Source organism: Phalacrocorax aristotelis, chromosome 12 (assembly GCF_949628215.1).
Source record: "Phalacrocorax aristotelis chromosome 12, bGulAri2.1, whole genome shotgun sequence".
Lineage (NCBI taxonomy): Eukaryota > Metazoa > Chordata > Aves > Suliformes > Phalacrocoracidae > Phalacrocorax > Phalacrocorax aristotelis.
In genome coordinates, this window is record NC_134287.1 from 13,702,906 (window position 1) to 13,730,187 (window position 27,282).

General features: G+C 37.3%; 1 protein-coding gene across 3 annotated transcripts in view; it reads right to left on the reverse strand.

The window, feature by feature from the left end:
- Nucleotides 1-25,893, reverse strand: part of NRAP (nebulin related anchoring protein) — a 52,676-nt gene extending 26,783 nt beyond the window's left edge. For all 3 annotated transcript variants that reach the window (XM_075108164.1, XM_075108165.1, XM_075108163.1), the window contains exons 1-20: nucleotides 25,638-25,893; nucleotides 25,286-25,380; nucleotides 24,502-24,589; nucleotides 21,295-21,399; nucleotides 20,642-20,746; nucleotides 19,879-19,986; nucleotides 18,984-19,088; nucleotides 18,260-18,367; nucleotides 16,609-16,713; nucleotides 14,020-14,124; nucleotides 12,026-12,142; nucleotides 10,171-10,275; nucleotides 9,130-9,237; nucleotides 8,324-8,428; nucleotides 5,845-5,943; nucleotides 5,230-5,334; nucleotides 3,600-3,707; nucleotides 2,911-3,012; nucleotides 2,215-2,412; nucleotides 1,896-2,000 (exon numbers count right to left, since the gene is read on the reverse strand). In XM_075108164.1, the coding sequence (XP_074964265.1) occupies nucleotides 1,896-2,000; nucleotides 2,215-2,412; nucleotides 2,911-3,012; nucleotides 3,600-3,707; nucleotides 5,230-5,334; nucleotides 5,845-5,943; nucleotides 8,324-8,428; nucleotides 9,130-9,237; nucleotides 10,171-10,275; nucleotides 12,026-12,142; nucleotides 14,020-14,124; nucleotides 16,609-16,713; nucleotides 18,260-18,367; nucleotides 18,984-19,088; nucleotides 19,879-19,986; nucleotides 20,642-20,746; nucleotides 21,295-21,399; nucleotides 24,502-24,589; nucleotides 25,286-25,380; nucleotides 25,638-25,709 (2,148 nt within the window). In that variant the 5' untranslated portion in view covers nucleotides 25,710-25,893. The remainder of the gene's footprint in view (nucleotides 1-1,895; nucleotides 2,001-2,214; nucleotides 2,413-2,910; nucleotides 3,013-3,599; nucleotides 3,708-5,229; nucleotides 5,335-5,844; nucleotides 5,944-8,323; nucleotides 8,429-9,129; nucleotides 9,238-10,170; nucleotides 10,276-12,025; nucleotides 12,143-14,019; nucleotides 14,125-16,608; nucleotides 16,714-18,259; nucleotides 18,368-18,983; nucleotides 19,089-19,878; nucleotides 19,987-20,641; nucleotides 20,747-21,294; nucleotides 21,400-24,501; nucleotides 24,590-25,285; nucleotides 25,381-25,637) is intronic.
- Between the last annotated feature and the right edge of the window lie 1,389 nt (nucleotides 25,894-27,282).

Genomic DNA, 27,282 nt, shown 5'->3' on the forward strand with positions numbered 1-27,282 from the left:
CTCAATCATATGCACATGTTGTTCAAATCACTGAGCATGTGTTACTGAGATATTTTTAAATCAATAAGATATTTCTAAATTATCAATTAAATTAGAAAGGGCAATTTCAGCATCCTGGAAAGCCACTTTAATTCAAAACCTTCCCCACCATCTCCCAGTTCTTTTCAAAGCAGAGCTCAGCATAGACACTGCAGTCAAGCATTCCTGGGAGCAACAGCTATGAGAGCCCTCCACAAGGCTCAGGTCTTGGATGTGGGAAGAAACATTGTGCTCCATTCATCCTCTGGTACCAGTACTTATATAAAATTTATTTGATTGGACAAATTTGCATAATGACTAACATTTCTAGTATGATAAATAAAACTTCCCTTACTTTTATTCCGTCTTACTTTTTACTTTACATCTGAAACACACCAAAGTGAATGGGAAACTTCCATTGACTTCATCAGGCTTTGGATCAGGTCTGTTTTGAATGTCACTGTCTGAGCCTTTTGCATCACTCACTGGAGAGCAAGCTAAGCACTTCTTTCTATCTTTGACACAGTACAAGGAAATGCAGCACCCTATTTCAAGACCACAGTATGATAGAGGAGACCAGGCAAACACTTCTTATATACTTTAGTGGAATTATTTTAACAGTTCAACCATGAAGTGGGGCATTCCACCTAGAAAAGGTGTAAATGCATTTTCTTATTGTCTTGCATTTCAGGAGAGAATTCCTTCTGTTTGAACTGATGGGTGAACAGATCAGTTTACACTGTGTCTCTGCTAGGGGAACACAAAACAGAAGTTAAAAAAGCATGCAGCACTTCAAAGAGGTGCTCATCACTTTATTTTAGGAACCTGGAAGGGAGGGAGGCAGATTAAAAACAGCATGTTTTGTCACATTGCATGGAACACAATGTAGTGACATTCTGCATAGAAACAACAAAATGTGAGGCTCTGTATGGCAATAGAGATCTCCAAAATAACACCCACAAGTCTCCAGTTTAAGTGACTGTCAGACATCACTTGGCCTTACACAGCACTGGAATGAAAAGGCAGAGCATTATGGATTAAATATCTTTGGAAGCGATTAGTACTACAGCACACCACAGCACCAGATGTCAGTCTGTCCCTAGAAAGACACCGGACCTGACAGTAGCTGCTCTTCTTTTGTTTCTAAGTTGTATTTTTTCCCCTCGCAGGAGCACTGAGAGGATGTCAGACACCCAGGGTATCAGAGAGTGTGATCCCCAGTAACTAACTGGCTTCTGTTCCTTTGTCCAGCACTAAGTGGGATTTTATCCTTCTTGTCAAACTTCCCCTAATTTATTCTTCTATCTGTCCTCTAGTTTTCCGAGCACTAGTGAGACAACTACACCATAGCTAAGCAGCTGAGGAAGTGTACTTCTATAAGGTTAATGGCAGGGCAAAACCATGAATTAATCGAGCTAAAGCAATGAAAAGCAACACAAGCTGAAGCTGCCAGTAAAGTCATAGCCCTTATTTGCTGAAGACCAAGGAAATTACCAAACGTGGCTAACAAATATCTAATTTTTCAAGACTGTTCCTTAAAACTGTATGTACTCTATGTAGCATGTACCACAGGAAAATCTAATTCCTTTCAACGCCGCTCGGCAAAATGGGCAGGTGTATTAAAAGACATGGAAGCACAATTATGGGGACTTCTACCTCAAAAACTTGACACAATAATCATGTAATGGGAAAATATATTTTTTATCTCTAACCCAGGATCTCCTGAACTGCAGAATAACTAAACGGTGTCCATCAGTTCTTCCATTTCTCAGATTTTCCATATTAGGAATTCCTTCCCCATTCCACATAATGTAATGGGGTAAGTGTGCATAAACCTTTGAATAAACAACAGGCAGAAGCCTGAGCACTTTGCTTACCTCACTGACCAAATCTCCTGCCTTTTTGGCTTGTTGTATATTAAGACTTCCTTCTGTGATACACCCAGCTCCTTTCATCCACATCAGATCTGCCCTATATCGAAGCTGTAGAGGAAAACGACATTTATTAGCTTGGGGAACACAGGTAAAATGTTTACATGTGAACCCTTTCCAATTTCAAAGACATTGCAAAGACATTTTAAAAAGTCCTAGTTCAGATCAAACAGTGTCTATATGAAATGAGAATTAATGTTAAACTGAAAAGTCTACAAACGCTCTTACTGCTTGTAAAAGTTAAGTTGAGTATACATCATCTTACATCACTCTGGAGACCATAGGCCTTCTTTGCCCATTTGGTCTTCATATCTTCTGGAACAACTGTGTATTCATGGAGTCTTTTTCTATAATCTAAGTCGCTAGCAAGTGCCTGGGCCTTCTTAGCATGTCTTAGGTTTATCATATCCATAGGCAGATGGAAATGGGTCTTACTTTCCTCAAAATCTTTCTTGTAGGCAATCTAGAAATAGAAGGGATGAAAAGTTGTCTGTATCAGTGTATTGCAAAGCCAAAGCTATCTTAAAGCACCATTCTTGCTTGGTTCCTTATGCAGATTAGGCAAAAACCACATGTAGAAATCAGGTCCTGTGAGGGATCCACAATGGCAGGATGAATTTTGCAGATCCTTGAGACATCTTCTCTATTACAGTACCTCTTACTTTTAAACATACTTTTATCTGCCTGAAAGTTTTACATAGGAGTGTTTATATTGGGGGTTTAATAGGATGTCATTTTCCTGCCCCAAAATAAGGACACGATCAATGCAAAATTCCCTATGAGAACAAAAATACTGTGCAATCATTGCAGATTAACAGACAGAGTAAGGAAAAAAAATTTTGTTAAAAGCTTCCAAGAATTTCTTACAGTGAATGCAGTAACAGGAGTAGATCGCATATTGTTGCTGAAAGATTCATAATTATGAAAAACACCTTCTGAGTAAGAGATATAAATAATTTACCTCACTACTCATCTTGGCTACCTGCAGAGAGTGCAAAAGTCTTGAATCTTTGGTTCCAATTGCTTTTCCTTTTGTTTTTTCATATTCTTCTTTATATTTAATCTGTGAAAAAAGCAGCTTAAGTCAAAGAACACTTCCAGTTATCCAAGAGATAAGCAATATGTTTTTCACTGGTGATTTGGATGGTCAAAATTTACAAGGGCTTAGTCTGATTCTCACTTTGTCACTTCAGATTTCCCAGATTTTCTCAGAAATTCCCAAAGGTGCAAGGCTGGTCTCATTTATGTTGTCTTTAACCTCATTCTTTAAGACTCACTCCTCTGAGGTGGATACGCTTACAAGCTTAAAGTCTTCTGATTAGCTATGAATTAGCTAATTAGAAATATGAGAACAGTATTTTTGAGGCTATAAGCGATTCAAAGCACTGAATTTTACTCTGGGAGGATTGAGCCATTGTTATTTTGCAAATTTTGATTCCTTCTGTACACTTGTATTTTAAAAAAAAATTTTCAGAGAGTGAAATTTCATAACAGAGTCTGAGAAAGTTTCCAACTGTTCATCAGCCATTGAGAAAGATGGACAGCAAAATGCAGGATTTAAAAATTCAGATGAAGTGAGCTAAGCTTTATTTCCCTGTGCTATAGCAACTTATATAAAGAATAATTCCTAGGTAAGTAAATATAACGTACATCACTGGCAAGATCCCGTGAAGCTTTGGCAGCAAGTAAAGGCAGAGAATCAAGTTTCATTTCAAAGCCCCGGCCCTTGCTCTTCTCCCAGCCTTCTTTGTACTTAATCTGAGAAAGAAAAAACAGCAACATGTCACCAACACATAAACACACAAGATCTTCAAGCAAACATGAAAATGACTAAGAGAAAAACAGAAGTATAAATATTCTCAGTCCACAAACTGGAACTTTAAGGCACAGTTCACTATAATTTTGAGCTAATTAACTGGCTAGGATTGAGTCAAGAATTTTATTCTTGGAGTTTACAGGCACTTTAAATCCCAGAATATGTACCAATAGGGAAGGAAGGTTTTTCAAAAGCGCCTGTGATTATGCCTACATACGCAAAGAGTATAGATCAATAGGAGCTGATCTATAGGGCAGAACAGCTGGTGCTCAGAATCAGACATCACACTACTCATTTCAGGATTTTTCTCCACCCCCACTCCCCCCGCAAGGTCCCATCCACCAAATGCCTATTTGTAGCTGTAGTTCTTTATGCGAGCTGCTGGAGTGCATCTTTCAGTTTGGCTTCGTTCAAAAGGAATCCAGTGTGCTCTGAGACCACCCCACAATGTGAAGCAAAGCTCAGTGAAGCAACCCTTATGATCAGGAGATTTGCTTCAAAAGCACACTCATGAGCCACACTATATCACAAACGTAGATGAAATGCATGAGAATCACATATGCTTAACTTCTGAAAATTAATGGAAGTTAAAGTACTACTTGCTTAAGCTCTTTTTCAAGGTTCCGCTTGAAATTCCATTAGAGCAGGATCAAGTATGCCTTCATGCATACTATACATGCACCTAATGAAGTATCTAGGAAGCCCAGATTTCTGGATTTGGCTTTTTATATGGTTATATTTTGCTAATATCTAAAAATGAGTGTGCATCCCAACATGTTATAGCCACAAAGAGTGTTGCTCCGCACCACTTCACCAGTGCAACTATAAAACTTAGGGGAAGAACACAAGGTATGGATATGCCAGGAAAAACTTGCAGTAATGCCAACTCAAAACCATGAAAAATTATGAAACTGGCTCAAAAGTAACAGTCATGCCAGTAATAAGACTGGAGGTTTTTTTCTGGTTTTGCATTTATTTGTCCTGTTGGGCCCTGAAAAATACTTCAAAATTTAAATAGAGGTTAAACTTTTCCTGCAAGTGTTTGATTTAACACCCAGGTCTCTAAGTAAATCACTACATATTGCCATGAATTATGAATGGCAGCAACGGTGGGCTTGATCCAAGTTCACTGAAGTCACTGTGTTTTCTTTCCATTGACTTGAGTTATTAGAACTGTGCAAATATTGGTACTTCATACAAATACTGCCTCAGAATCAGTTAATTTTGTGAAGTGAGCACTGGTTTACTAAACAAATTCAAATCACCTGAAAAGGTCTTGAAAAAAAAGTCTAGCAGTTTCACTGTACTTGAGATTGTATCCCAGTCTGTTCTGGTTACCATACCTCATGCTGCTGTTTAGTAAAGACTAATGATAAAAGTTAAATGCTTCCAGAAACAATGTCATGATTTTAACATTCATTTCTGTCTATTGATGTCATCATGAAGGAACATCACTTGGCTTACCTCACTGTATAACTCAGCATTGGCTTTTGCCTTGACTAACTGAGGTACGTCCTGAGGTAGAGTGTAATTTGTTTTTGTCTTCTCATACTGGGCTCGGTAGTTCAACTGCCATATATTGAAAAAGTCAACAACAAATCAGGTTATTTTTAACTCACTAAAAATATGACTATTACACTGATTGACTGCTGTTGAATTTCAGGTTATTAGTGCCGTATGTCATGGATACACTCATAGGTATGGGTGACATAATATGAGGCCAATAGGCAATTATAACTTTTACCTAGGTACTAGGAAGTAGAATAATTATCCCAATCATAGAACAGTTACTGATTATCTACAAGTAGAAATATATTATTAAAAGCATGCATTAATAAATATACTGAAGATAAATCCCTAACAAAGCACACTAACACAAATCTTAAAAACGGAGGAAAATGAGAGATCTACTGGTATGCTTGCAACATTTTTAGAAGTGATTTCATTCAATTTGTGTTCTCGTTTTGGTTGTAAATCTGCTGATGAACTATTACGAATAAGAACAAGTGTTCAAATGCTATGAAATAAAATCATCTCATAATTCTAAAAAACAATGGTGGCTATGATGACAGAACTTACATCACTGAGCTGCTGAGCATTTATTTTGGCTTGAGCTATTTGTGGAGTGCTGGCAACAGAGCTGTACTTCAGCTTGTCTATGCTTTGCCTGTAGTTCACCTAATTTAAAATAAAATTTAAAAAAGATTTAATAAAGGAAGAACTGTTCAGACTGGAAAATGAGAGAGTGAGTAGATAAAGTTTACTCTGGATACTCTGGATAAATCATTACATAAACCATAATAAATTGATGTGAGGAAAAACACCAGGATCTCTTGGATGAGATCTGAGTTAATGCTCTGAAAATTTCCTAGTCTGAGGTCACAGTCTTTATTCCACTTTGAAAATGAACTTCACTTATAAGCCCTCCCCCTCAAAACCACAAATTCTTAAAAAGATGCAGTTTCAGCTGGTCCCCCGAAGCATTCCTGTAAAAGTGATATTCTTAACCATCACTTAGACCATTTTCATCTTTATCAGACTATCTTTATACAGGAACATTGTAACTGTCTATTACGAGGTCTGCCCAGTGCAGTGCTCTGCAGAGCAAATGAACTCTATTACACTTTGTCCTTACTGAGTTTTAACGTAATAATTAATCACTTAATTTCCCTGTGTGGTAAGAGTTTTGTGTGGGTGATGAGAGAAGAAAAATATATATTTATGGTACAAAGAAAATCATTTTAATATCAGCCATTGATAGCATTGGAGCCTAACACATTAACATGGTAGCAGCAATAATAACTTATAAAATAAGTATATTAAATCCCAAAATTATGCAAGATAAAAAAATCATGGAGAAGCTTTCTTTCGAACCTGTTGCTGCCAAAGGACTCAGTGCTAAACTGCAGGAAACAATTGTTATTCTCTGTAGGCCGTAATTACCATCCACTTTGCAAACACTGCAAATCACATTGCTTAAAACTAGTTTCTTAAGAACACTTTTTCCCAGTAAAGTAGAGTATATTTCTAGAGACTTTGAGTTACTGAAGCTATTTTAATGCAAACCTTCTTATCTCAAGTACCCTCACATAAACTTGCTCTGTCATAATGACAAAAACTAGGAAAAAAGGCCTGAATTATTTCACAGGTCCAAAGTGATCAAGGTACTTAAAACAGTTCATTTGCTTGGTTACAGGGACAGAGAGAATTTTAACTCCACAGAAAGGTATCATTTCTTTTTAACTGAAACTGTGTATGTATTGCTACTTGTGGTTGCTTAGTGTGTGAAAGAGTTGTATTCTTAAAGAATTCAAAGTAAGCATGTTGGTTATCAGTGAATAGACGACTCCTGGGACTGTGTCAAACTACTAGATGATAATCATCACTAGTGCAACTGAGTCTCTGTGGCCAATTGATTTACATGCTCCAAACCCAGACACTGACTATGAATTGTGGAGCCACTGATAGTGCTGAAATGTTTAGAGTGGGTAGAACTAATTTGTACATTTTGGACATGAATTCATGCTTACTTTGACCTTATTAAGAACGCAACTCTCTCACACACAAAGCAATCAAACACTGAACTTTACTTTTTTAAGCTTTTTCAAAGACAAAGTTGAAATTACTGCTGAAGAGGCAATAGTGCATCTTACAGCCGAAACAGATCAAGTACTTCCTCAAAAACATCAGGGTTCTCAATTCCACCTCTTCATGCTACCATCTTTTTCTTGGAAGAGGTGTTTAGGCCCAGATAAATCTCATATAATGTTAATAGCCTCTCTAAGGCATCTTGTCCCTGGTTTCTTGCAATTTCAATAGAAAGACAGGTTATACAACTCTTAGGTAGTCAGAAATGCCCTGCAGAGGTGCTGCTCTCTTCCTGTTGATTTTATAAGTAAGTAAAGTAATGCCTGGTGACTGTGCTCCTAAGGCACAGGTTAAGTTCCCAACGGTAGATGAGATCAATTAAGCCTTTAATGCTTGTGAGAGGTGAAAGTATGATATCCTCTACAGTTTGACATCTTCCATTTATCTGCAGAGCACATACAACCACAGCAGTATACAAATTTCTTCACATTGTTCCATCAGTAACTCAGCCCCAAGCACAGAGGGCACCCCTCTCGCACAGACACAGGCATGAGGCAGGTTACATGACCAATTAGTTCCCATTCAAAGGTGAACACCTATCTTCAGGGAATTCACAAGGGAGGAGAAGCCTATTTAATCTCCCTGTACTTTCCATGCCTGACACTGCTGTTGAAGCTGCCCAGGCTGGTAAGATGTTTTGCAACACAGGCTAGGGACAGGGGCAAAACTCACTCATTTCACATGACTGTACAATCTGCGTTGAACTGAAGCCAGTGACAGGAGGTGGCAGCACTCTCTGTTCCTCAGAGTCCTCTTGGTTCCCTGCACTTCTTTGCTTTAACTTTGTTATTACTAGCTGTTTGCTCCCATGATTAAATCATCATTTGACACATGCAATCTATCACAATCTCTCCTACAGAGAGATGATGAACCATGCAAGTCATAGAAAAAAAACCATAAAATTATTTACATCTTTCAAAGGGACCAACTTCCTTGTTGTCTGATATGAAGGAGTGACAGTAGCTGGGTAATTGTAGTCAACACCGTCATGTTTGTAATGAGATTTATAGGCTATCTGAAACACAGGGAGAACAAAAAAAAAAATCATTCTTTTTTTTTAAGCTGTCATTTGTTTGAATAATTATCAGTCAAGAGGCAAGGAGAAACAATAATATTAATATTAAATGCAGAAAACAAAGTAAGTTCAATGTCATGAGTGACAAAGAAAATGAAATTATTTGCATAGTTTAGCCACTAATTGATTCTTTTTCAGCTCCTCAATTAATCTAATGCCAACAGTGGGAGCATTAACTTAACTTCCACCTATGACACATCTCTTTTATCTTTCTGCTTAGTTCTCAAGCTTCTTACAGATTTGTAAATAATGTACTTGAAGGAATGGTATGTAACGAAACAGCTTCTTGACTAACCCAGTAAATTAAATTGGAATCCAGAAATCTTCATTAAAGACTGTTTTTTCAGCAAAGGTCTGACCCCGGGGGTGATGGCAAGCAACCTTCAGCATCCTACCGATGTCAAAGAAAACTGAAGGAGCTCAGTATGTTGCCAGATCACTGAATTTGCTTATTTTAATTTCCTCCACACAGTGAGATATAAATGAGTACAAAAAGGTTTCCAGAATTTCCCCTCTTCTCAACATATCTATCCCTCAGATCCCCAGTACAATACGATCTAAAGTTTTCTATCAACTTAATTCTGGAAAAACTTAAAGACAAGAAAGCAACAACCATACAAGTGTGATTAAAAAAGGCTTACGTTGCTTGCCAAGCTGCCAGCTTTCATGGCATGTAGCATTCGCTTGTCCATGCCGATACCTACATAATGACCTTTCATCTGGTTCTGGTAGGTTTCTTTGTATTTAAGCTGTACAAAAAAAGCAAAAATACTCTGAGAAAATATATTTAGTTTTTCTACAAGTTTCCATGTGTTACAGCAGTGAGACAAATTATTACAGCTGTGGTCTACTAGTGTTGCACCACTACAGAAATTCATGAGTCCACAACAACCTTGGTACTTTAAAAAAATAAAAACTAAAACCCTCTATGAGTTTGCTATTTTAAAAGATGTCATTTACATATTCTTCAGATCAGCTGGATGCCACAGAAGGGAGATACCTCTGCATTCTATCGATGCATATTATTTAATCAGAAATAAATATTAGAACAAAGTTGCAGGGAAGCATTATTTGTACATGAATGAATGAACACATCTACCAAAACTGAACTGTTTTGGTGCAGCTTTCACCAAGCCCAGAGTAGCGAATTCAACAAGATAAATTAACCACTCTGCCATCTCATCTGTTTGGCAAAAGATTTACTCCTGGATTTCAGAGAATGATAGCAAGCAGTATAAAGCAAAATTACACTTCAGTATGAGATAAAAGCAGTATCATTATTAATATTGATTATTTTCACGCAGTAAACCTGTTCCTCTCTGACATTAACTCTGGTAAAGTACCTTCTGCCTACCTTTCCAGTCAGGAAATGGACGTACACAATGAAATAAGTAATAATTATGAGAGACAACAGTAACAACTGCCAGCTACTTGTATAGATTAGCGGTCCATTGTAAGTAACCTCTCTTCCATATATCATAATAGTTCTTTTCATAATCCCATATAAAATGACCCCCACTGATCCATAAGGGGAGACTAGGATAGGTGCTGTACAGACATGGGTTAAAAACAGTTATAATAACATTTCCAGCACACACTTAGCTGAAACATACACACAGACAACTTGCAACTCCAGCAGCCACGAGGTTAAGCAAGCCACACATGAAGTACTAAAAACTTACATCACTGGTGAATTTTGAGATCTTGCTCACATTCCTGAATTGCGGAGTATCACAGTAGTTCATGCTGTAGCCTCTGTTGTTTCCAAGATCCTTCTTATACTCTACCTTAGTGACAAAAATGCACAAGGGAAAGTTATGGCAAAACCTTAACCTGCTCTGTCAAGTTCCTCCACACACTTTTTATTACCAGACCCACTGCTCAGAAATTTTGATACAGGGCTTTCATCAGATGGCATATGATGAAAATTAATAAGAAGATGATTTTCATATACTCAGTTCTCGTTTTATAGGGAAAGGAAATGCAATCAATTTCATCCATTTGGACCTCAGCAAAGTGTATGAGACAGTGCCATGGGGAAAATTATTAACAAAAGCAAGGATCTTCTCATGGTGAGTGTGGAGCAAATGAAAGCAGAAAAAGCCATGGCTGTTTTTCAACAGGAAGGACTGAACAGGGGGAGGATTACCAGCAGAATTCTTAAGAGTAAGTTTAAATACAGAATTGGTTTAGTATTTTCATTAAGTACTTTTGCTCTGAAGTAGGAATGTTAGGGGAGATATTGAAAGGAGTAATAGAGATGGGACTAAATTCAGCAATGTAGAGGTTAATATATCTAGGAAGTAGTCATAAAAATTTTAGCTATAAGAGCTCATCACCTGGAAAGACTAAGAAAGAGAAAACTGTTTATCTTTCTGTAGGCTGACCACAGAAAGATGGCCAGATGCCAAAGTAACACAGCCACGAAAAAGGCAAATGCAGTCCAAGGCAGGAGCAAGAGGAGACTTTTGAGCAGGCACTGGGAAGTGCGCATGCTATGTACCAGGCTCCAACAAAACTTCATCAGGAATTTATGTACTCTTACAGACATTCCTGTTTAAGGAACATGCACTCAGCCTGTAACAGCTGCAGTGAAAGATGGTAAGACATGAGAAGAATGTGGCTTGCTTAGCCTAGGAAAACAAAGGCAAAAAGAAGAAAATTATATCCGTTTGTAAATATGTCAGAAAGGTAATCATGCAGGGAGAACTTTTTAAACTAAAGGGCAATGTTGGCACAAAACACAATAGTAATAAAGTGGACAGGAATAAATGCAGGCTAGAAATTAGAACAGGAGGATTATATGATACTGTGCCGAAACAGCAGGAGCCAGGAATCATTGGCCCAGGAGGCCCCTTCCAGTCCTGCTTCCAGGGGTTTTTCATTATTGAAGGTTTTATATTTTGACATCTCAAGAGTGTAAGTTTTTAAACTGCCATGGGGAAGCTCCAGAAACTCACATTTATTAATAGCTTTATAGCTGATATGACACTATAAATAAATTAATAATTCAGAATCTACTGAGAATTCCCTAGCAATCTTCCCTTGCCAAGCAGAAGAAGAATGCATTATCAGTAACTCACAGTCTTTCACACGATGGAAGAAAACAGAAACTTGCATTAACATAATGGTAGAAATTTTGGCTCGGCTGGTGTTATTTTTTAATTATCAGTAGAACCTTCTTTGAAACACTCTAAGATACACACCCAAGTCATCCTAAAGCTTCACAGCACATTAACAACACAGTTCAGGGTATTTTTCAGATTTCTGTTCTTCATGTGGCCAGAATTAGAATGACTTTTCTGTAGTTAATTTCCCATACATTCATACAGATCATTGGAAGTGCCAGATAACAGCACCTGAAGATCTGTTCTTGCACCTTTCTCTCCAGCTACTGTACTACACACGGGTCATTTTTTTTTTACATACAGGGCAATAAGAACATCAGCTTTTTATGTTTATACTTCTTACCCATCATACACAAATGTTTCTATGAGCTGCTCTTAAACTTGTTAACAGATAGATTCAACCCCTTACCTCACTGACAAGCTTGTTGACACTTTGGGCTTGTTTAAGGACTAAGTTGTCTTCAGCCGTTAGAGAGTGAAAGTGAGCTGCACCTTTCATCTTGGAAAGATCTTTCTTGTATTTTATCTGAAAAGAAGTAAGGAAAATTATAAAATAGATGTCTACCTTTTCACCATTGCTATTCAGACTGGCTTCATGACTTGGGATAAGATTTTTCCTATTCTTGCTTTGATAAGCTACGTTGAAACACTGCAAGTTGTTAACTCCTGAAATAAACCACATATAAAATCACAGCCCTAACAATCCCTGCCAAGCCATTTCACTAAACAGCATTTTTTCAATCCATTTTTTACATAGATTGAACAGCACTGGTTGTTGTTCATAGCTTGAACAGATAACTAGCAGATTCTTGGGTAGTGACTGGTTGGAGCTTGTGTGCTCTTCTATTACTCAAGTTAATTCTCAGTACTTTAATTTTAGACTTCTAGTCAGACAATTAAAGATAGTCATCAAGTGGTCTGCAAACTTCTCCCCTTGTAGAAACCAGCTTTTTGAAAAAGCTGTATCTTTCTGCACTTGAAATGTTTTAAGACAATTATATTTCTCCACCAAAACAATATTGAAATAAGGGATGTTAATTTGATTTAGGGATCAGGTTATTGACTTAAATTGAGCTAGGAAGGGTGAAGAGAGATAATACTTATACTGGGTTTTTGCCAAACTTTGTCCAGATAAAACCCTGTTGGGAATATATTTCGATATTTCTTGCATACAAGGACATGCTTATATTCTTCATCTTATGTTACTGATTTAAAAATCAGATTCATAATATAAAAAAAAATTATTATTTGAGATGTGCTGAAGTGCAAAGTGGTTTTTATTTTATTTTCCAAGTCTGCACACAGTTTCTCAGGCTTTAAATATACAAAGCAGCTTGGTGAGTACTCCAGTGTGTTCAGGTTACTGCCATGAACCAATGCTTCTCCTCTCTCCAGGTATTACAAATTAATAAGGAAACTGTTGACCATTAGCATTTTGAAAACCTACGAAACTGCCTCCTTCATCTGGAAATGTCAAATATTTCATGTTTAAACAGAGGATCACTGAGTTTGTCATGAAAATAGGGATTGGTCACAGAAGGTTTCAGGTTTTTTATATTCTCTCAGTCATAAGCTCAGGTAGCAGCATATAACTGATCCTTTCACTCTAGTTTACTGCTAGTGTCTAGTCCAGGCTAGTACAAGCTGAAAGACTTAACTGCCTGCTAGCTCCTCAGAAAACAGACTGAACCCATGAGCTCAGATAGCCCCATGGGGGTCAGGTGCCCACACTACAAAGGTTGTTGCTTGGAGGGACCCTTCACAGCAGCTACAATGTAGTGACCTACAGACTGACCCATTTTTTGTCACTGCTAGAAACAGTCTCCTCAAATAGGACTGAGGCTCTTTCAATTAACGGGCTGCATACAAGAATCACACATCAGCACCTTTTTTGCCAATTCTTTAGCTTACCAACCAAATCTAAAAATCCCCAGCCTAGAAATAAGCTCAGTCTTGTGAAGTGACAGTGTCGTACTCAATGGTTTCTTTTCCTCCATATGACTTGCTTTGTGCTAGAGGCATGATACATCAAAATATCAAAACCAGTTCAGCTCATTCATCTTCCATTTATTCACTACTGGGAATACCACAGTAGTCCACAGGATGATTAAGGCAGTTGAAGGTTTCATTAATAATACAGGTGAAGATTTGCCAGGAGGGTTAACCTAACAGTAGGGATCCCCATTAGTTGCTACATCCACCTCCTCCCTCATGCACATTGGAGCTGTGTCCCCTTCTATTAATGGATATTATTAATCCCCTGAGCCATCCAGTTCCCAGCAATTCAGTGAAATGTCGTTGTTTACTTCTCAAGTGTAATTTTAGCATTCTCCTAGGTACTGCTCTGACAAACTGCTGTTTTTAATTGTTTATGAATTTTATTGATTCAGGTTTCATACTTACATCACTTGCTAATTCGTTTGCTTTCTTGGCATTTTGATAAGCTGGAGTGATCATAGCAGGAAAGCTGCCTTTCCCTCTGCGTTCTTCATACTCATCCATATAATCCTGAAGAAAATTCAGAGTGTTTACCCATCATACATGAGCAGGTGAGGCCCTGGGTGATTTCACAAAGCCCCATAGTCCTTGTTAGTAGGAAAGTTCATTGCTTCATTGCATTTTTTTTAATGAAAAAGAGAATAAAATGACCAACTATAAGAATAAAATCACCTATTAAATTAACTGTGTCTGTAAAATTACGTGTGTTGCCCTGCAAGAGAAATTTAGGTAGCAATTAGCTATGGCCAAGGTAGCATTCAAGTATACAATTATATATATCCTTCTAATCCCACCTCAGTTCTTGCAGAGATGATATTCGCTAGCTCCTCTCTTTGTCAATATATGCTTCCCTGGAAAACTATAAAAATATCTAATGGTTTGGGCAGCCAGGAGATTTGTTTAAACTTTCAAAGTTTAGCATAGAATCAGCCTTCCTCTGTGACGGGACAGAAGTCTTTTGGTCCCTCCACGGACGTTTCTCACATCATAACTGACCAAAAATAATATTTCTTTAGTGCAGTGATATATTTGAAGAGGGACTCATTAATGAAGCAAAAATATCTAGATAACAAAGTCATAAACTCCTTAGGGAACAAAATCACAAAATTCCGAGCCAGTTTGAGTGAAAAAAGAATGTGTGGCATGTCAAGAATATCATGAAGAGCACAGTCAGAAAGGACTATAAATATTTGGGGTATCTGTCTTGTGAATTCGGACAAAACCATCTATTGTAGGTCATTTTGTGCACCATCAATGTCACATGATAAGACAGGTCATATAATAAGTTTGTGAACAATATGCACAATGTAGTTATACCTATTCCATCTAAATTTTTCTATGAACAGGCAGGAAATAAAAAATATCCTTGACTAATCAGCTGAGCTAGTTTTTTAAAATGCCATTCGTGAGTATGAATTCTTCAGACTAACTTGCCATTTTCTTTTTCTTCTAATTTCTAACTCAAATACATTTTTGTATCATTTCTAATACTATTTATATTACAAAACAGTATCTTCAAAGTTCCAGATAATTAATTTTAGCCACTTCTAAGATTCTTAAATATGAAAAAACCAGGTGTTCAGCACACATGAATTTTACAGTAGGGTTGCTTAAATTGTCTCATGTTGTATATATATCTGTATGATGTACCCTCATGATCTCAATAGTTAGAAATCTAATCCCTTTACCCATGTTAAGTCATGCTTCACTCAGAAAGATCCATTAATTTCAGTGGCTCTATTTTATTTGAATAAGAATACCAGAATCCCATGTATGAAGATTAAAACTGAAATTAAGTTTGAAGTCTGTGACTGAAGTTTCAAAGTTATTTTCAAAGAAAAAAAAAAAACGTTAAATTAATTCTAAAGATAGCAGCATTCCAATCCTTGAAAATGAAATTGGTACTTTTTCAATTTCATTTTATTTGTTTATTCTTACTAAAACTTGCAGTAGTTCAAAAGACAGAAACTAAATGAAGGCTTCATTGCTACACATTCTAAACTCATATTCTTCAAGGATGGTTTGCTTTTCGCACATTACAAGATGTAGTTTTGGACAGAAGAATTGAAGAAACTTAAAACTCCCAAGTGTCTTAGGATAATATATTCCCTGTTGCTTCATTTCTCCAAAGTATGTGGGTCTCATGAGGAGCTAGGATGAAAAAACCAAGACTAACCATACAGGTTTGTTTATACAAAACCACTATTCTATTCCTTTCAAAGTCCCTTTGTGTGTATTTAGTTCTATGTAGCTGTACTATTTCCCTAACTTAATGGGAATAGCACTTGGGACGCATTTGGGGAGACCACAAAAATAATTGCATTCCCTTAAAAATATAATAAAAGCAAAACAAATGCCACAGACCAAAGCAGAACTAATGCCTATTTGGTTCCACAAATGCAGAACAACTTGTCAAGCTTACAATACAACTTTTGTAGTAGAGCTGAAATCTAAGGGATCATGTATGATCTTCAGTGCCACTTGCACATATTTAGAGCTGCAAAGCTTCTAAGATTTCTAAAAATACTGGCAGGGAAAAGATGCTTAACTACTTACTAACTTTCTAGCATTTCACAGATTTCACAATTTCACTTTTTCTCCTAACTGAATTTACATTTTCTTTCTCATGGAATGGGCCAGTTTCCACAAGTAAACACATTTCAGTGTGTTGCATACCACCACAATAGACATATATGATGCATACAGTACACATAAAATTTTCCAAGGTAAGGCTGACCTTTTGGAATGACCCTACCATAAGGATCATGCAGTGACAGTGCATGCACCTTGTAGTCTCATCTTGTAAGTGCCAATGCCAAATACATAACACATTCAGAGCATGGTACTGTTGTACACTCTCTTTTCCTTCGAGACCTTGCTTTCTCATACAGGAAAGCAAAGTGAAAATAGGTCTCACTGCAGTTTCTAAAGTCTTGAGCAATCAGCCATAGTAATGATCAACATCAGCATGGGTATATCTTGAATGTTGCATACCTGGTCGTATTGATCTACATTTTCTCTTGCAAAAGGAACATCTGTTCCAGCTGTATGGCTGGCTTTTCCCTTGATCTCTTTTTCATACCTTTGATGATACTTCACCTAACAGGAAAAAAGAAAAGGAAAAGAGTCATCTGGATGAGTTTAGTCTGGTATACAGATGCTGCATAATGAATAATAATCAACGACGTGCACATGTTGACAAAAAAAAAGATTGTCAAAATTCCTTTTGCCACCAATCTACAGAAGTCAGATATGCCAGCTGAAGATATAAAACCAAAAATAGTGGTGTGCTTTTTAAGAATGCACTAAGAAATGGGACTTGCTAGTTCAACCCAGACCATTAATTTGGCGTGCTCAGTACCCCCTCCTTGTCAGTGGCCAACCCCTGATGCTCCAGCGGGTTAAAAAATAGAACTGGTTGTAATGTAAATTCAGGGTTACCACAGAGCACTTTTTTTACCACAGGGTCATCTGAATGCCATTAATAAATGGGCTTGTTTCTGAAAGATGCTGACACACCCAATGATCAAGGGAATTTTAGACAATCAACCTTCAAGTTTAGACCAAGATTTACACTACCTTTGCTGAAGTCAAAATAATGCCTATAACCTGATGCTGCCCTTTAATCACCATGTGTGTGTGCTGACAAAAATGAGGGGTTTTCCACAGATCAAAGGCAAACAAAAACATTTAAGTCTTTTAGAGTCAGTTGGTTTTGCCTTCAAAATTACAGATCTCTTCTTACTTTCCTCAATGACTCTTAATAATATTTTAAATTCTCTTCCATTGAGTTAGCACAATATATTATCTTCTCTAACAAAAAAAGCTTTCCTTTCAGTCTCCAATGGCAAAACACAATTAACTGTACATTTTGAAGCAATACTGGTGTCATGTGTTGTGGTTTTGTTATGTTTGGAGAGGAAAAGAAAGCCAATAAAGATCAGTACAACAAGCAGTTTAATAAAAAAACCCCAACAGTAAGGAGAGTAAAATGAGTGGAATAGAAAGCTATATTTTATAAATTTGTACCTATGTCAAATGTATGCATGTGTTTGTGTGTGTGTTTGTGTGTGTGTATGTGTGTGTATATATTTTATATATATAACCGCTATTTAAGAAGCTACTTTCACAGAAGCCTCATCCTGCAACAGCACGAAAGAAGGAATAGGAGCATGAACTGTAAGCACCCACTGGGAGCATGGGAAGTCATGGTAAAGCAGAGCTCTGCAAACACAGCCCTCCCCTGATACAAAGTCACCCAGAAATATTATGGCTGTGTAAATTAGAGCTGCACTTCAGCCCCTCTAACTCATACTGGGTTGGACAGAATGAAATCATAGATGACCAGATGTCCTTACTGTCTTCCTTCTCAGTTGTATGCAACAACTGAGGCTGGGTAATGGGGACACCTTCTCCCCACAAAAATCCATTATGTTGATTCACAAATAAAATGCCTAATTTTCTCTTTGTGCATAAAACTGAACTTTGTCCCTGCAAAAGACAATCACTTGAAAATCTGTGTATGAAGTACACTGCTAGCATAACACCACAGTGCTCATGGAATTTCTGCCAGTAAGCATTTTAATCCAAAATTTGTGCGAGAATTCTTTGCTTCCCCAAAACAGACTTTGCTTTGGACACTTACATCACTGGCTAATTCGTTTGCTCTCTTGGCTATTTGGTAAGCTGGAGTGATCATAGCAGGAAAGCTGCCTTTCCCTTTCTGTTCTTCAAAGTCTTCTGTGTATTTCAACTGTAAAAATCCAAGACAATTCGGAGGCAATTAGATTGAGTGTATCTTAATTACACACATAATCAGTTTTTAAAGTTGGAAAGTCAGGCGTTAGGTGGCTGTCATCTGCCAAAAGGAAGACGAACCATGAAGCCTGAATCTACCCTCCTTGTGTGTATGCTTTACAATGTAGTCTTTAAACACATGATCACGTATCTTCTGCAGGACCTCTGTGTCTCATTCAGCATATAGGATGGATCACAGTTGTTTAAAGGAAATACTGAAGTTGTCTGCACTATGCTTGCTCTATTAATGTTAGAGTCAGGCAGTTTCCTTCTTTACCTTGCATGGCAGCCAGCTGCTGGGTATAGAACAGACTAGTTCTCTGCCTTCAGTGCTGACAGCCAGCTAGTCCCTAAAATGGCCTAGAACTGAATATGATCTTGATAACTGGAAGTATTAAATACTTAATGGTAAAATGTATCAAGAATATTTTAAGGTAATACACATTTCAAGAGTCTGCCTTTAAAATATTATTTTTTTGTTTTTCTTTATGTTCATATTTTTAACTGATTTATAAATGTCCTAAGAACCACTTACAGAGTCAAAACAGGTCAATAAATTTTGTTTCACTTACATCACTTGAAAGCTGTCCTCCAACCTTTGCATGAAGTATATCTGGAGTGTCTACAACAGAGGTGAACTTTGAAACTCTCTCTTCATGTCCGCGCTTATATTCTACCTGAGGAAGAAAATATAAAAAATACGTATTACAAACAATAAGCAGCAAACATTCATTTTCTATCAGAAGGCTTCCAGAGAAAATAAGCAACGGCAGTCATGACACTCCTCACTGTACAGTCAAGCTACCAGTATATTTAAGGACCAGCTCCCTTAAAGTGAATGCCAGAAGCAGGCAGAAATGGACTCAGATAATAAAATTTTCAAATTATACTAGATTTATGTGAGCCATAAATTTGATTAAAATATTACAAGAATAGTCATTAATGGCCCAAAACACTAAGATCATACTGCAATGACAATGCAGAGAGTGTTTGCAGAAAACAATGCAATACTTTAAAATAACTTCTACAGGATTTATTTTTACTTGATCTTTTTCAGTTGAATTGTTATTTTTATAAATAAGCAATTTTCTGTGCATATATTTAAAGTAGCTTGTATATGAATTAAATTCAATATTACAGCATATTTATTCAATATTATGGTATACAGTGTCAAATAATAAAGAAAGCAAAAAAAGTCACAATCTCTTTCAGGTCATGATAAATTACAGCAAAAGTTGCTACATATTTCAGGAAATATCCATATTGTCATTTATCCTATATGATTGTCTACCCAAGCCAAGCAGTTTGTTAACACTGTTTCCTGCATCATGTTAAAATTTCCTCACTTTGTAGAATTAACACTACAACAAATATTCATCATAGAACCTACTGTCTAAAATGAATGGCCTAAACTCAGGATTCTCCAAATTCAGAATTCTAACATACATTAAAAAACCTGCAACTTACATTACTGCTTAGCTGGCTGGCTCTCTTAGCAACCTGATAACCTGGAGTGATCATAGCGGGAAAGCTGCCTTTGCCTCTCCGTGGCTCATATTCTTCCGTATATTGAAACTAGAAAATGAACAATTTTTGTTTTGTTTTTACAGAAGAACCCACTGTAGTTTATTGTGATTCTTTTTTTAATGGCTGCTTCCTAATGGTATGTATCATTTTATTTAAAAGTAAACAAAATAAAGAACTTCTAAGTTTGTCAGGTAGAAATATTTCCTACATACAACAGAAAACATTCCCCATTCATATCAATTATCCCCGTTAAGTGGCTATGTTGACTGAGTCACTAATCCATTGTATGGGCATAGACAGTCATAATTAAGAAGTGATTTTCATCAGTATGGAAATACACGCAATGAAAGGTCCGCTCTATGGAATATAAGACACATTTTCCATCATGAGTTCTGCTCTGCTGAGGGAAACACCACTGCCTGCTTCATCAGGGCATAATCAAGGTCACCTCAGATACAACTGGTCAGTAGTTGAAGTGCTTCTCAATTATGTAAATATATAAATGTGTGATTTCCAGGATGTGCAAAAGCATTGTTATGTGACTTTAATCACTTACACAGTTAAATATTGTTGTTGACAGATGTAAACTTGTCAGTCTCTCCTTTGGTAACATCTTACCAAAGGCTGGATTTGATGCACTGGTAAGTCTTCAGAATATGACAGCCCATGAAAATAAAGCTATTCCAAACACCAGCCCACTTACATCACTCAGAGTCTTCTGTGCCTGTGTTATCCTGACCATCTCAGGATCTGGGATGGTTCCAGAGTACCACGATTTTCCCTCCTCATAGGCAGCATAGTAAGCATTCTACAAAACAAACATTAAATAACTACCAATCTTCACTGTGTTTTAATACACAAACAGGTGATCTGACAGAAAAAAAAAGAAACACACATAACGCTGTGGAAATGAAATTTACTCTCTGCAGGTACACAGCACAAGGCCTACACTCCACATAACTTCATAAAACCAGGGCAGAGCTTGAATAACAAGAACTGACACCAAGCCATCAGGATCTAAGATCCTGGAGTGAGACTCAAATAATTCCCACTAGGAATCAGACCACCTGTTGTGAAACTTCAGTGTCAGTAGAAGGAAGACAAGTTGAGTACAGCTGCACATGCAGCAGTCCAAACAGCTTACTGTATAGGTACACTCCTCCTTCCTCACCTCCTGATTCTTGCACCTTAAGTCATAATCAAGATATGCTGCCTTGAAAAGTTTAGCCAAATGAGAAGTAATGCCTTTTTTAGCATTGAAATGCTGTGAGTAAAACCCTAACAATGAGGACTGCCAAGGCTGATCCTTGGTCTTCTGCAGGCTAGTGCCTTGGAGACTTGAGGGATATTTCTTACCTGGGTGGTCAGTTGTTGGGCTTTATAGGCAGCTTCAATTTCTCTGGACCTTATATCCCACTGAAAGACTGATTTGAATTGTTCACCCTCTTCTCGATATTTTATCTAGAAAAAATTGACTTGGTATTAATAATTTGTTAGTACAGACTAACACACACCCCTCTTAGAAGAACAAGAAGGGAGACAAACAAGGTGAACACAGTCTCTTAGTCCATAGTGCTATGGAGTCTGTATGAAGCGATGAATGCAAGTCAAAACAAAAGCAGTGCGCTTCCCACTGTAACAAATCCACTTCAGTGCCTGCTAGTTTTGGCTGCACCTTAAACCAATCTAAAGGAAGGCTACTTCCAAAACCACCTCTGGCCCTATGAGGTGACCCTTTTTCTTGTGTCTCACACACTGACACGACCAGTCAGGCTGCTGGGGAAATTGTAGCAGGGAACTAGTATGTAGACTTCTGCTGTGTTCGCTTTCAGCTATGTCAGTTCCTTCATCTGCCTCACTGCAAAAATCATCAGTACTAACACAAGAGAAGCAGAGGAACAATGTGACTGCACAGAACTAATTCTCTGGGTGGCAGCACCGACACAACTCAGTTTAAGACGATTTACTCTAGTCATGTTTAAGTGTGTCTGTGCATTAGATCTCCAATTGCTACAGATCAGCCTAGTTTTCAGTGCCAACTAATAATTTCACCCTGAAGACACATTTATATATTATACGAATGCAGAAACCAAGGGACTATGACAGGCACACCTGATCCACCAAATCTCCACATCCCACAAGAAAATACCAACCACCTTCTGAGAGCCTGCGAAACCCTCCATCTTTCCTCCTCCCTCTTTAGACCAACACCACTTACAACCTGCTTATGTGCAAAAAGGCCACATAGCTATGTCATGCAAAAACTATGTAAGTACTTCCTCCATGCCACCCATTCTTGGAAAAGGAGCCTCCATGGAAAAGAAGATTGGGTTTAGCCCTAAGGACAAAACTCTACTCTCTAATCCACACCCAGATTCTACCTAAGACTTTTTTGCTATTATTGGAGCTGCACATCTGTAAAGAAGCAGCATATTAGACCTGAAATCTGGCATGAAGGTGTGAAAAATATTTTGGCCTTTAGATAATACTTTTTTGGGAAGTAACCTGTGACGATTGAAATCCCCAAGAATTTTTAAGCAGAACACATCAATGCAGCATTAGATGAAAGAACTATTAGCTGGTGGGTAACATTTTACTCTCATATTTCCCTGCACAGTGGCCATGAAGTACCATCACTGTGTAAATGTAAAAGACTACTATATTTACTCCTGGGTCATAATTTTCCTATAGTTAATTTTGTCATGACAGCACACAGAAATACAACTGAAATCACAGCTCTGTTATTCAACTCATTCTACAGATGCAAAAAACAACAATCTCTGTCCTGAAGAGTGCAAAATCTAAAATGACTGGACAGAAAAATCACTGAGCATGTGTCCCATTATCCCCATTTTATAAATTAAATACAGAGGTACAGGGAGATGAATGATTTGTCTGTTCTCATAGAAATTAGGTGTAGAGGGAAGGAGCTGAATTTTTGTCTCTACATTTGAGTTGGCGTCTCAACATAAGACTTATGTGAGAACATTATGTTAGGATCAAAGAAATATGTGACATTTATTGCATAAGAAATAATCTTACCTAAAAATACCCAACAAGCTACAGCAGCAATTGAAACCTTTTCTCAAGTTAGCATTACATTATACATTTACCGATGAAAAAGTTTTCCTACACTCAAAATTTCTACAGAAGTACTCCCTTTAAGTAAGTACTGCAGAATCAGCTTCTTTACTACCCTTAGAAATTTTCTCTCTGGAGCAGAACCTCATTATGTGATTGAAAAGGACAGAGGGTGCTTTAGGTGTAAAAAACAAGGGAAAGTGATCTTTGAGCTATAATTTGTCTGGCGTGTATCTTCACATGCACTGGAAGTATCAGAGTCTCATATCACTGCCTAAAAACATAAATAGAACCTGCAGTAATCCCAAACTCATTCCTGACCAGATCTGTCATACACAGTTTAAAGTAAGTGTGGTAGTCACTGCTGAAATAGTTAATGCCTATGATTTTGCAAATCCTGATGCATAAGAATACCGTACAATAATGATAAAGAAAAGATACGGTGCCTGATAAAGGATATTAAATGTACATCAACTTTGTACAGCTAATACAGAACATCAGAATGAATGTAGTACACTATAATCTAAGAAATACAACTGCCTTCTTTTATTTTAATGATGGCTAATCACGTTGAAACACATTGGTTTGCTTACTAAATATTGTCATGCAATGAATAGTACTATTTTAAGAGTATCAAAAGACATGACATTCAAGAAAATAGTATTACACATAGAATTGAGATAGCTATCAATTATTGGCTGTTTCTGTGTTTCTCATTTCACAAAATTCTTAGAAATGCAAGTCTGAAACAAATGTATCTGGACGAAAACAAAGCAAGACAGAAAAGAATGGCATTTGCAAAGAAAGAAGACTTTGAGCACCCCTAGAGGTTTGCCGGGGCACAGCAGCCTTTTAGAGGACGTGCATTTAAAAGGGCATGGAAAGCTATTCCATCCTTAACGTTTTACCAAAACATTTTCAGCAAAACTATGCAAAGCTCCCTGGACTTCGTGTTTTCTCACAAAAAGGAAATATCATCTCAGGTTTGTCAGAAATACTTGACAAAGTCTTTATGAGAAGTTTTGCCTACATCCTGCTGAGGTAGAATTTATTTTTCGTTTCATGCCCTTTAGTATTAGTTTCAGAAGAGATCATAAAGCAAGTAGGTCATTCTTGTTTCAAATGGCTGTGTAAACACCCCGATTTAGCTACTAAGTTTACACAGCACTGGGCAGTATCTCCCAGCGTTTGTGTGAACAATGCTTCCACGTAGATTATCAGACATGGCAGGTGAGAAACTGCTATTCATTTTTCTTTCTGAAAGTAGAAGCAAACTCAGATCTAACCTTTCTTATGAGTGAATGCATTTTAAAAATCGTGATTCAAACCCAGGCTGAGATGTTACTGCTCTAAAAGAACACAGGAGGGTAAGTAAAGAATACATATTTACATTATGTAAAGATTATATTTCTAAAACAAGACACAAATACGAAATAAAAATGTAAATCAAAGCTAAGTACATTTGGCCCTCAAGCTTCTTACCTCACTTACCACTTCCGACAGTTTTTTTGCATTTATATTTACTGGTGTCTCAAATACACTTGTGAACGCATTGTTTTTTGGATTATGTCTAAAAAAGGAAAGTGTAAAATGATATTAGGAATGTACCAGACAGCCCACCAAAAAGGTTCTTTTTGAGTACTCGAAAACACAATACCAGCCTCCACACCTCTATACATAACTTTTCCCCCACTCATGCACAGATCTCAGATTACATTCAAGTTATTACTGTATAGAGTAGGTGCCTAGAGCAAAATTAATTTTAATGATCATCATATCAATGCTGTGTTTCTAATAACAAAAGAGAATAATAGAATAAAAAACAACTGTCATCTTTCCTTTTTCTGCTGACAAATTTGACAGGAATTGATCATTATAAAATAAAAACTTCCTAGAACAAACCAATGCCAAAATCTGCATTTTATACATTTTCCTGATGATTAGCTCAACCTTGTTAACTCTTAACCGCTGATTTGGAAAGCACTGAATTTTATGGTTGGGCTTATTCCCACAATACTAAAGCAGAACTTAATTTGGTATCTTTTAACACACTGGACAAATGAGGAAGCTTTATATACAGTAACAAGGGTTTCCCATCATCTGTGATTCATGTAAATCCAAAGATGTGCATGAAGGCACTAACAATACATAATTACACATGACACATGGGACCAGGCTGAGTCCAAATGGTGATTTTCTATTACGTTAAAATAACTTGCCATTTTAAACTGTTGCTTTAAAAAAAAAGAAAAGGAAACACACTTACACTTGACAGTAAGGCTTTTTCTCATGGCTAACAAAGTTGTTTACTGTTAACATCATCTTGCATACTTCACAGTGAAAACAGGCTTTATGCCATGTCTGAAACACCACAAAACAGAAACCAAACAGGCATGATTTTATTTCATTATTATTCTGTTGAGTTTTAAATCTCAGTATTGACCCTTAACATTCATTTCAAGAATTTGAAGAATTCTTCAACTATATGCCTATTATTAACTCATTTCAGTTCTGAACCCAGTTATGAGTAAAGAATTTTTGGGACCAAGAGATTTGCACTGGGTTAAAAGTGCCCATCTATACATTTATTATAGTCCAAAATAATAAAGACAACTGACCTGATCTATACAGTTAATCTTCTCAGCAGGGTAAACCCCATAGCCACATCTAGCACACGGCTGCACATTCATCTTGAAATCCACGGAGTGAAAAATATATAGGTTTATACAAAAGGTTCAGAGAGTTGTAAAGTGACTTTTTGGCCTGTGCAAAGCACACGCCAGACAGTCCAGTCAAGGCCTTTTGCTGTGGTCAATGGCTCCCATTGAAGTTCTGAATTGAAGTCTGTTGCTCCGTTTGCTGACCTTCTGTTTCAAAGTCAGCTGCAGGCTGGCTTTTAAAGCTGCCAGTTAGTAAGAGTGGTTATTTTGGCAACTGTGTCAGTGCGTAAGGGAGGGTAGCAATATCCTTCTCTAAATAGAAGAATGAACTCACAGAAACGAATCATGTCCATGTGAATGTTCGCATCTGATCATTTAGTATTTCAGTTTTGTTGTAAAGCCAGTTGTCATAAGCCCAGGATGAAAAGTATATACAGCAGCAGCAGCAATTTATCAGTCTCTCCTCACCCTGATATACAGCAAGTGACCTCATGGAGGACTACTCTGTGTTTAGGAACAGCCTCGTATCAGGACGTGCCACCAGAGACACAGGCGAGAGGTGGGTTTGGAGCTTCCTGGCCCTTTGTTGGATCTAGAAGAGGCACACCGCCATTGTCCCAGCCATGTCATTTTTTTCTCTTGATGCCAGCTCAGTTTCACCTTGTATGCTATGGGCATCAGACCAGAGCACTTTCATTTCTCATGTCTTCTGTGTCATCAACCTATCACTCCATCTCCAGGTGTAGGAGGACACACAGAGATACGGGCAGAGCCTCTTATCTCAGAGAGTTCTAAACATGATGGGTACAGAACCAACTTCAAAATAAAAAAAAAAAAACACTTCAGAAAGGAACAATTTACTTTTGAATAGAATGAACAAAGAAGCTATTTAACAGCATTCACAAAAAGCAGGCTGGTATCGATCAGAATACAAAAATTCCTTAGCCAAATAACGATAAGGAATTATTATGCCTGATATTAGGATTCAATCAAGCTATTAAGGTTGTGAAGTCTGCTCTGAACAAAAGAAGCTATTAAATTCTACCGGCTACAAATGGTCAGGATTTGAGGTTTACATCTCACCTAATCATAATACCTCCAGCTGCAGGGCTCCATAACCCTGGGACACAGCTAAGAGTTATCTCAATCCAAGTAAAAGTCTACTTAGTTGTCCATGCATCTGCACCGCTTCCTGTGCCTGCAGCAGTCCTGGGATATTGCTAAGCACTTTCCTTTTCTGTAAATTACAAACAATTCAATCAAAATAATTTCTGGCTAAACCTTCTGGGTATGCTTAGAGAGCCTCCTATTCATCTCTCTATGGAGATATGCAGTTCTGCTTAACTTATTATCACTACTTTTACTGAATGCTGACAAGGTACTGGCACAATGTACTGTCAGCAACTGGTGTGCTGAAAATAGAGTCTCTAATCTGAAGAGCAATGGGTATGGCACAAAGTCCTGAAAACACTTGAGGCTTTTCAAAGTAAGTAATTAATATCAGTATATAAACAGATGTATTTTAATTTTAAAAAAATGTTCACAGAACATAACTTCTTGTATTAAAATAACTGCTGAGTTACCTCATGTTATTCCTTTGGGG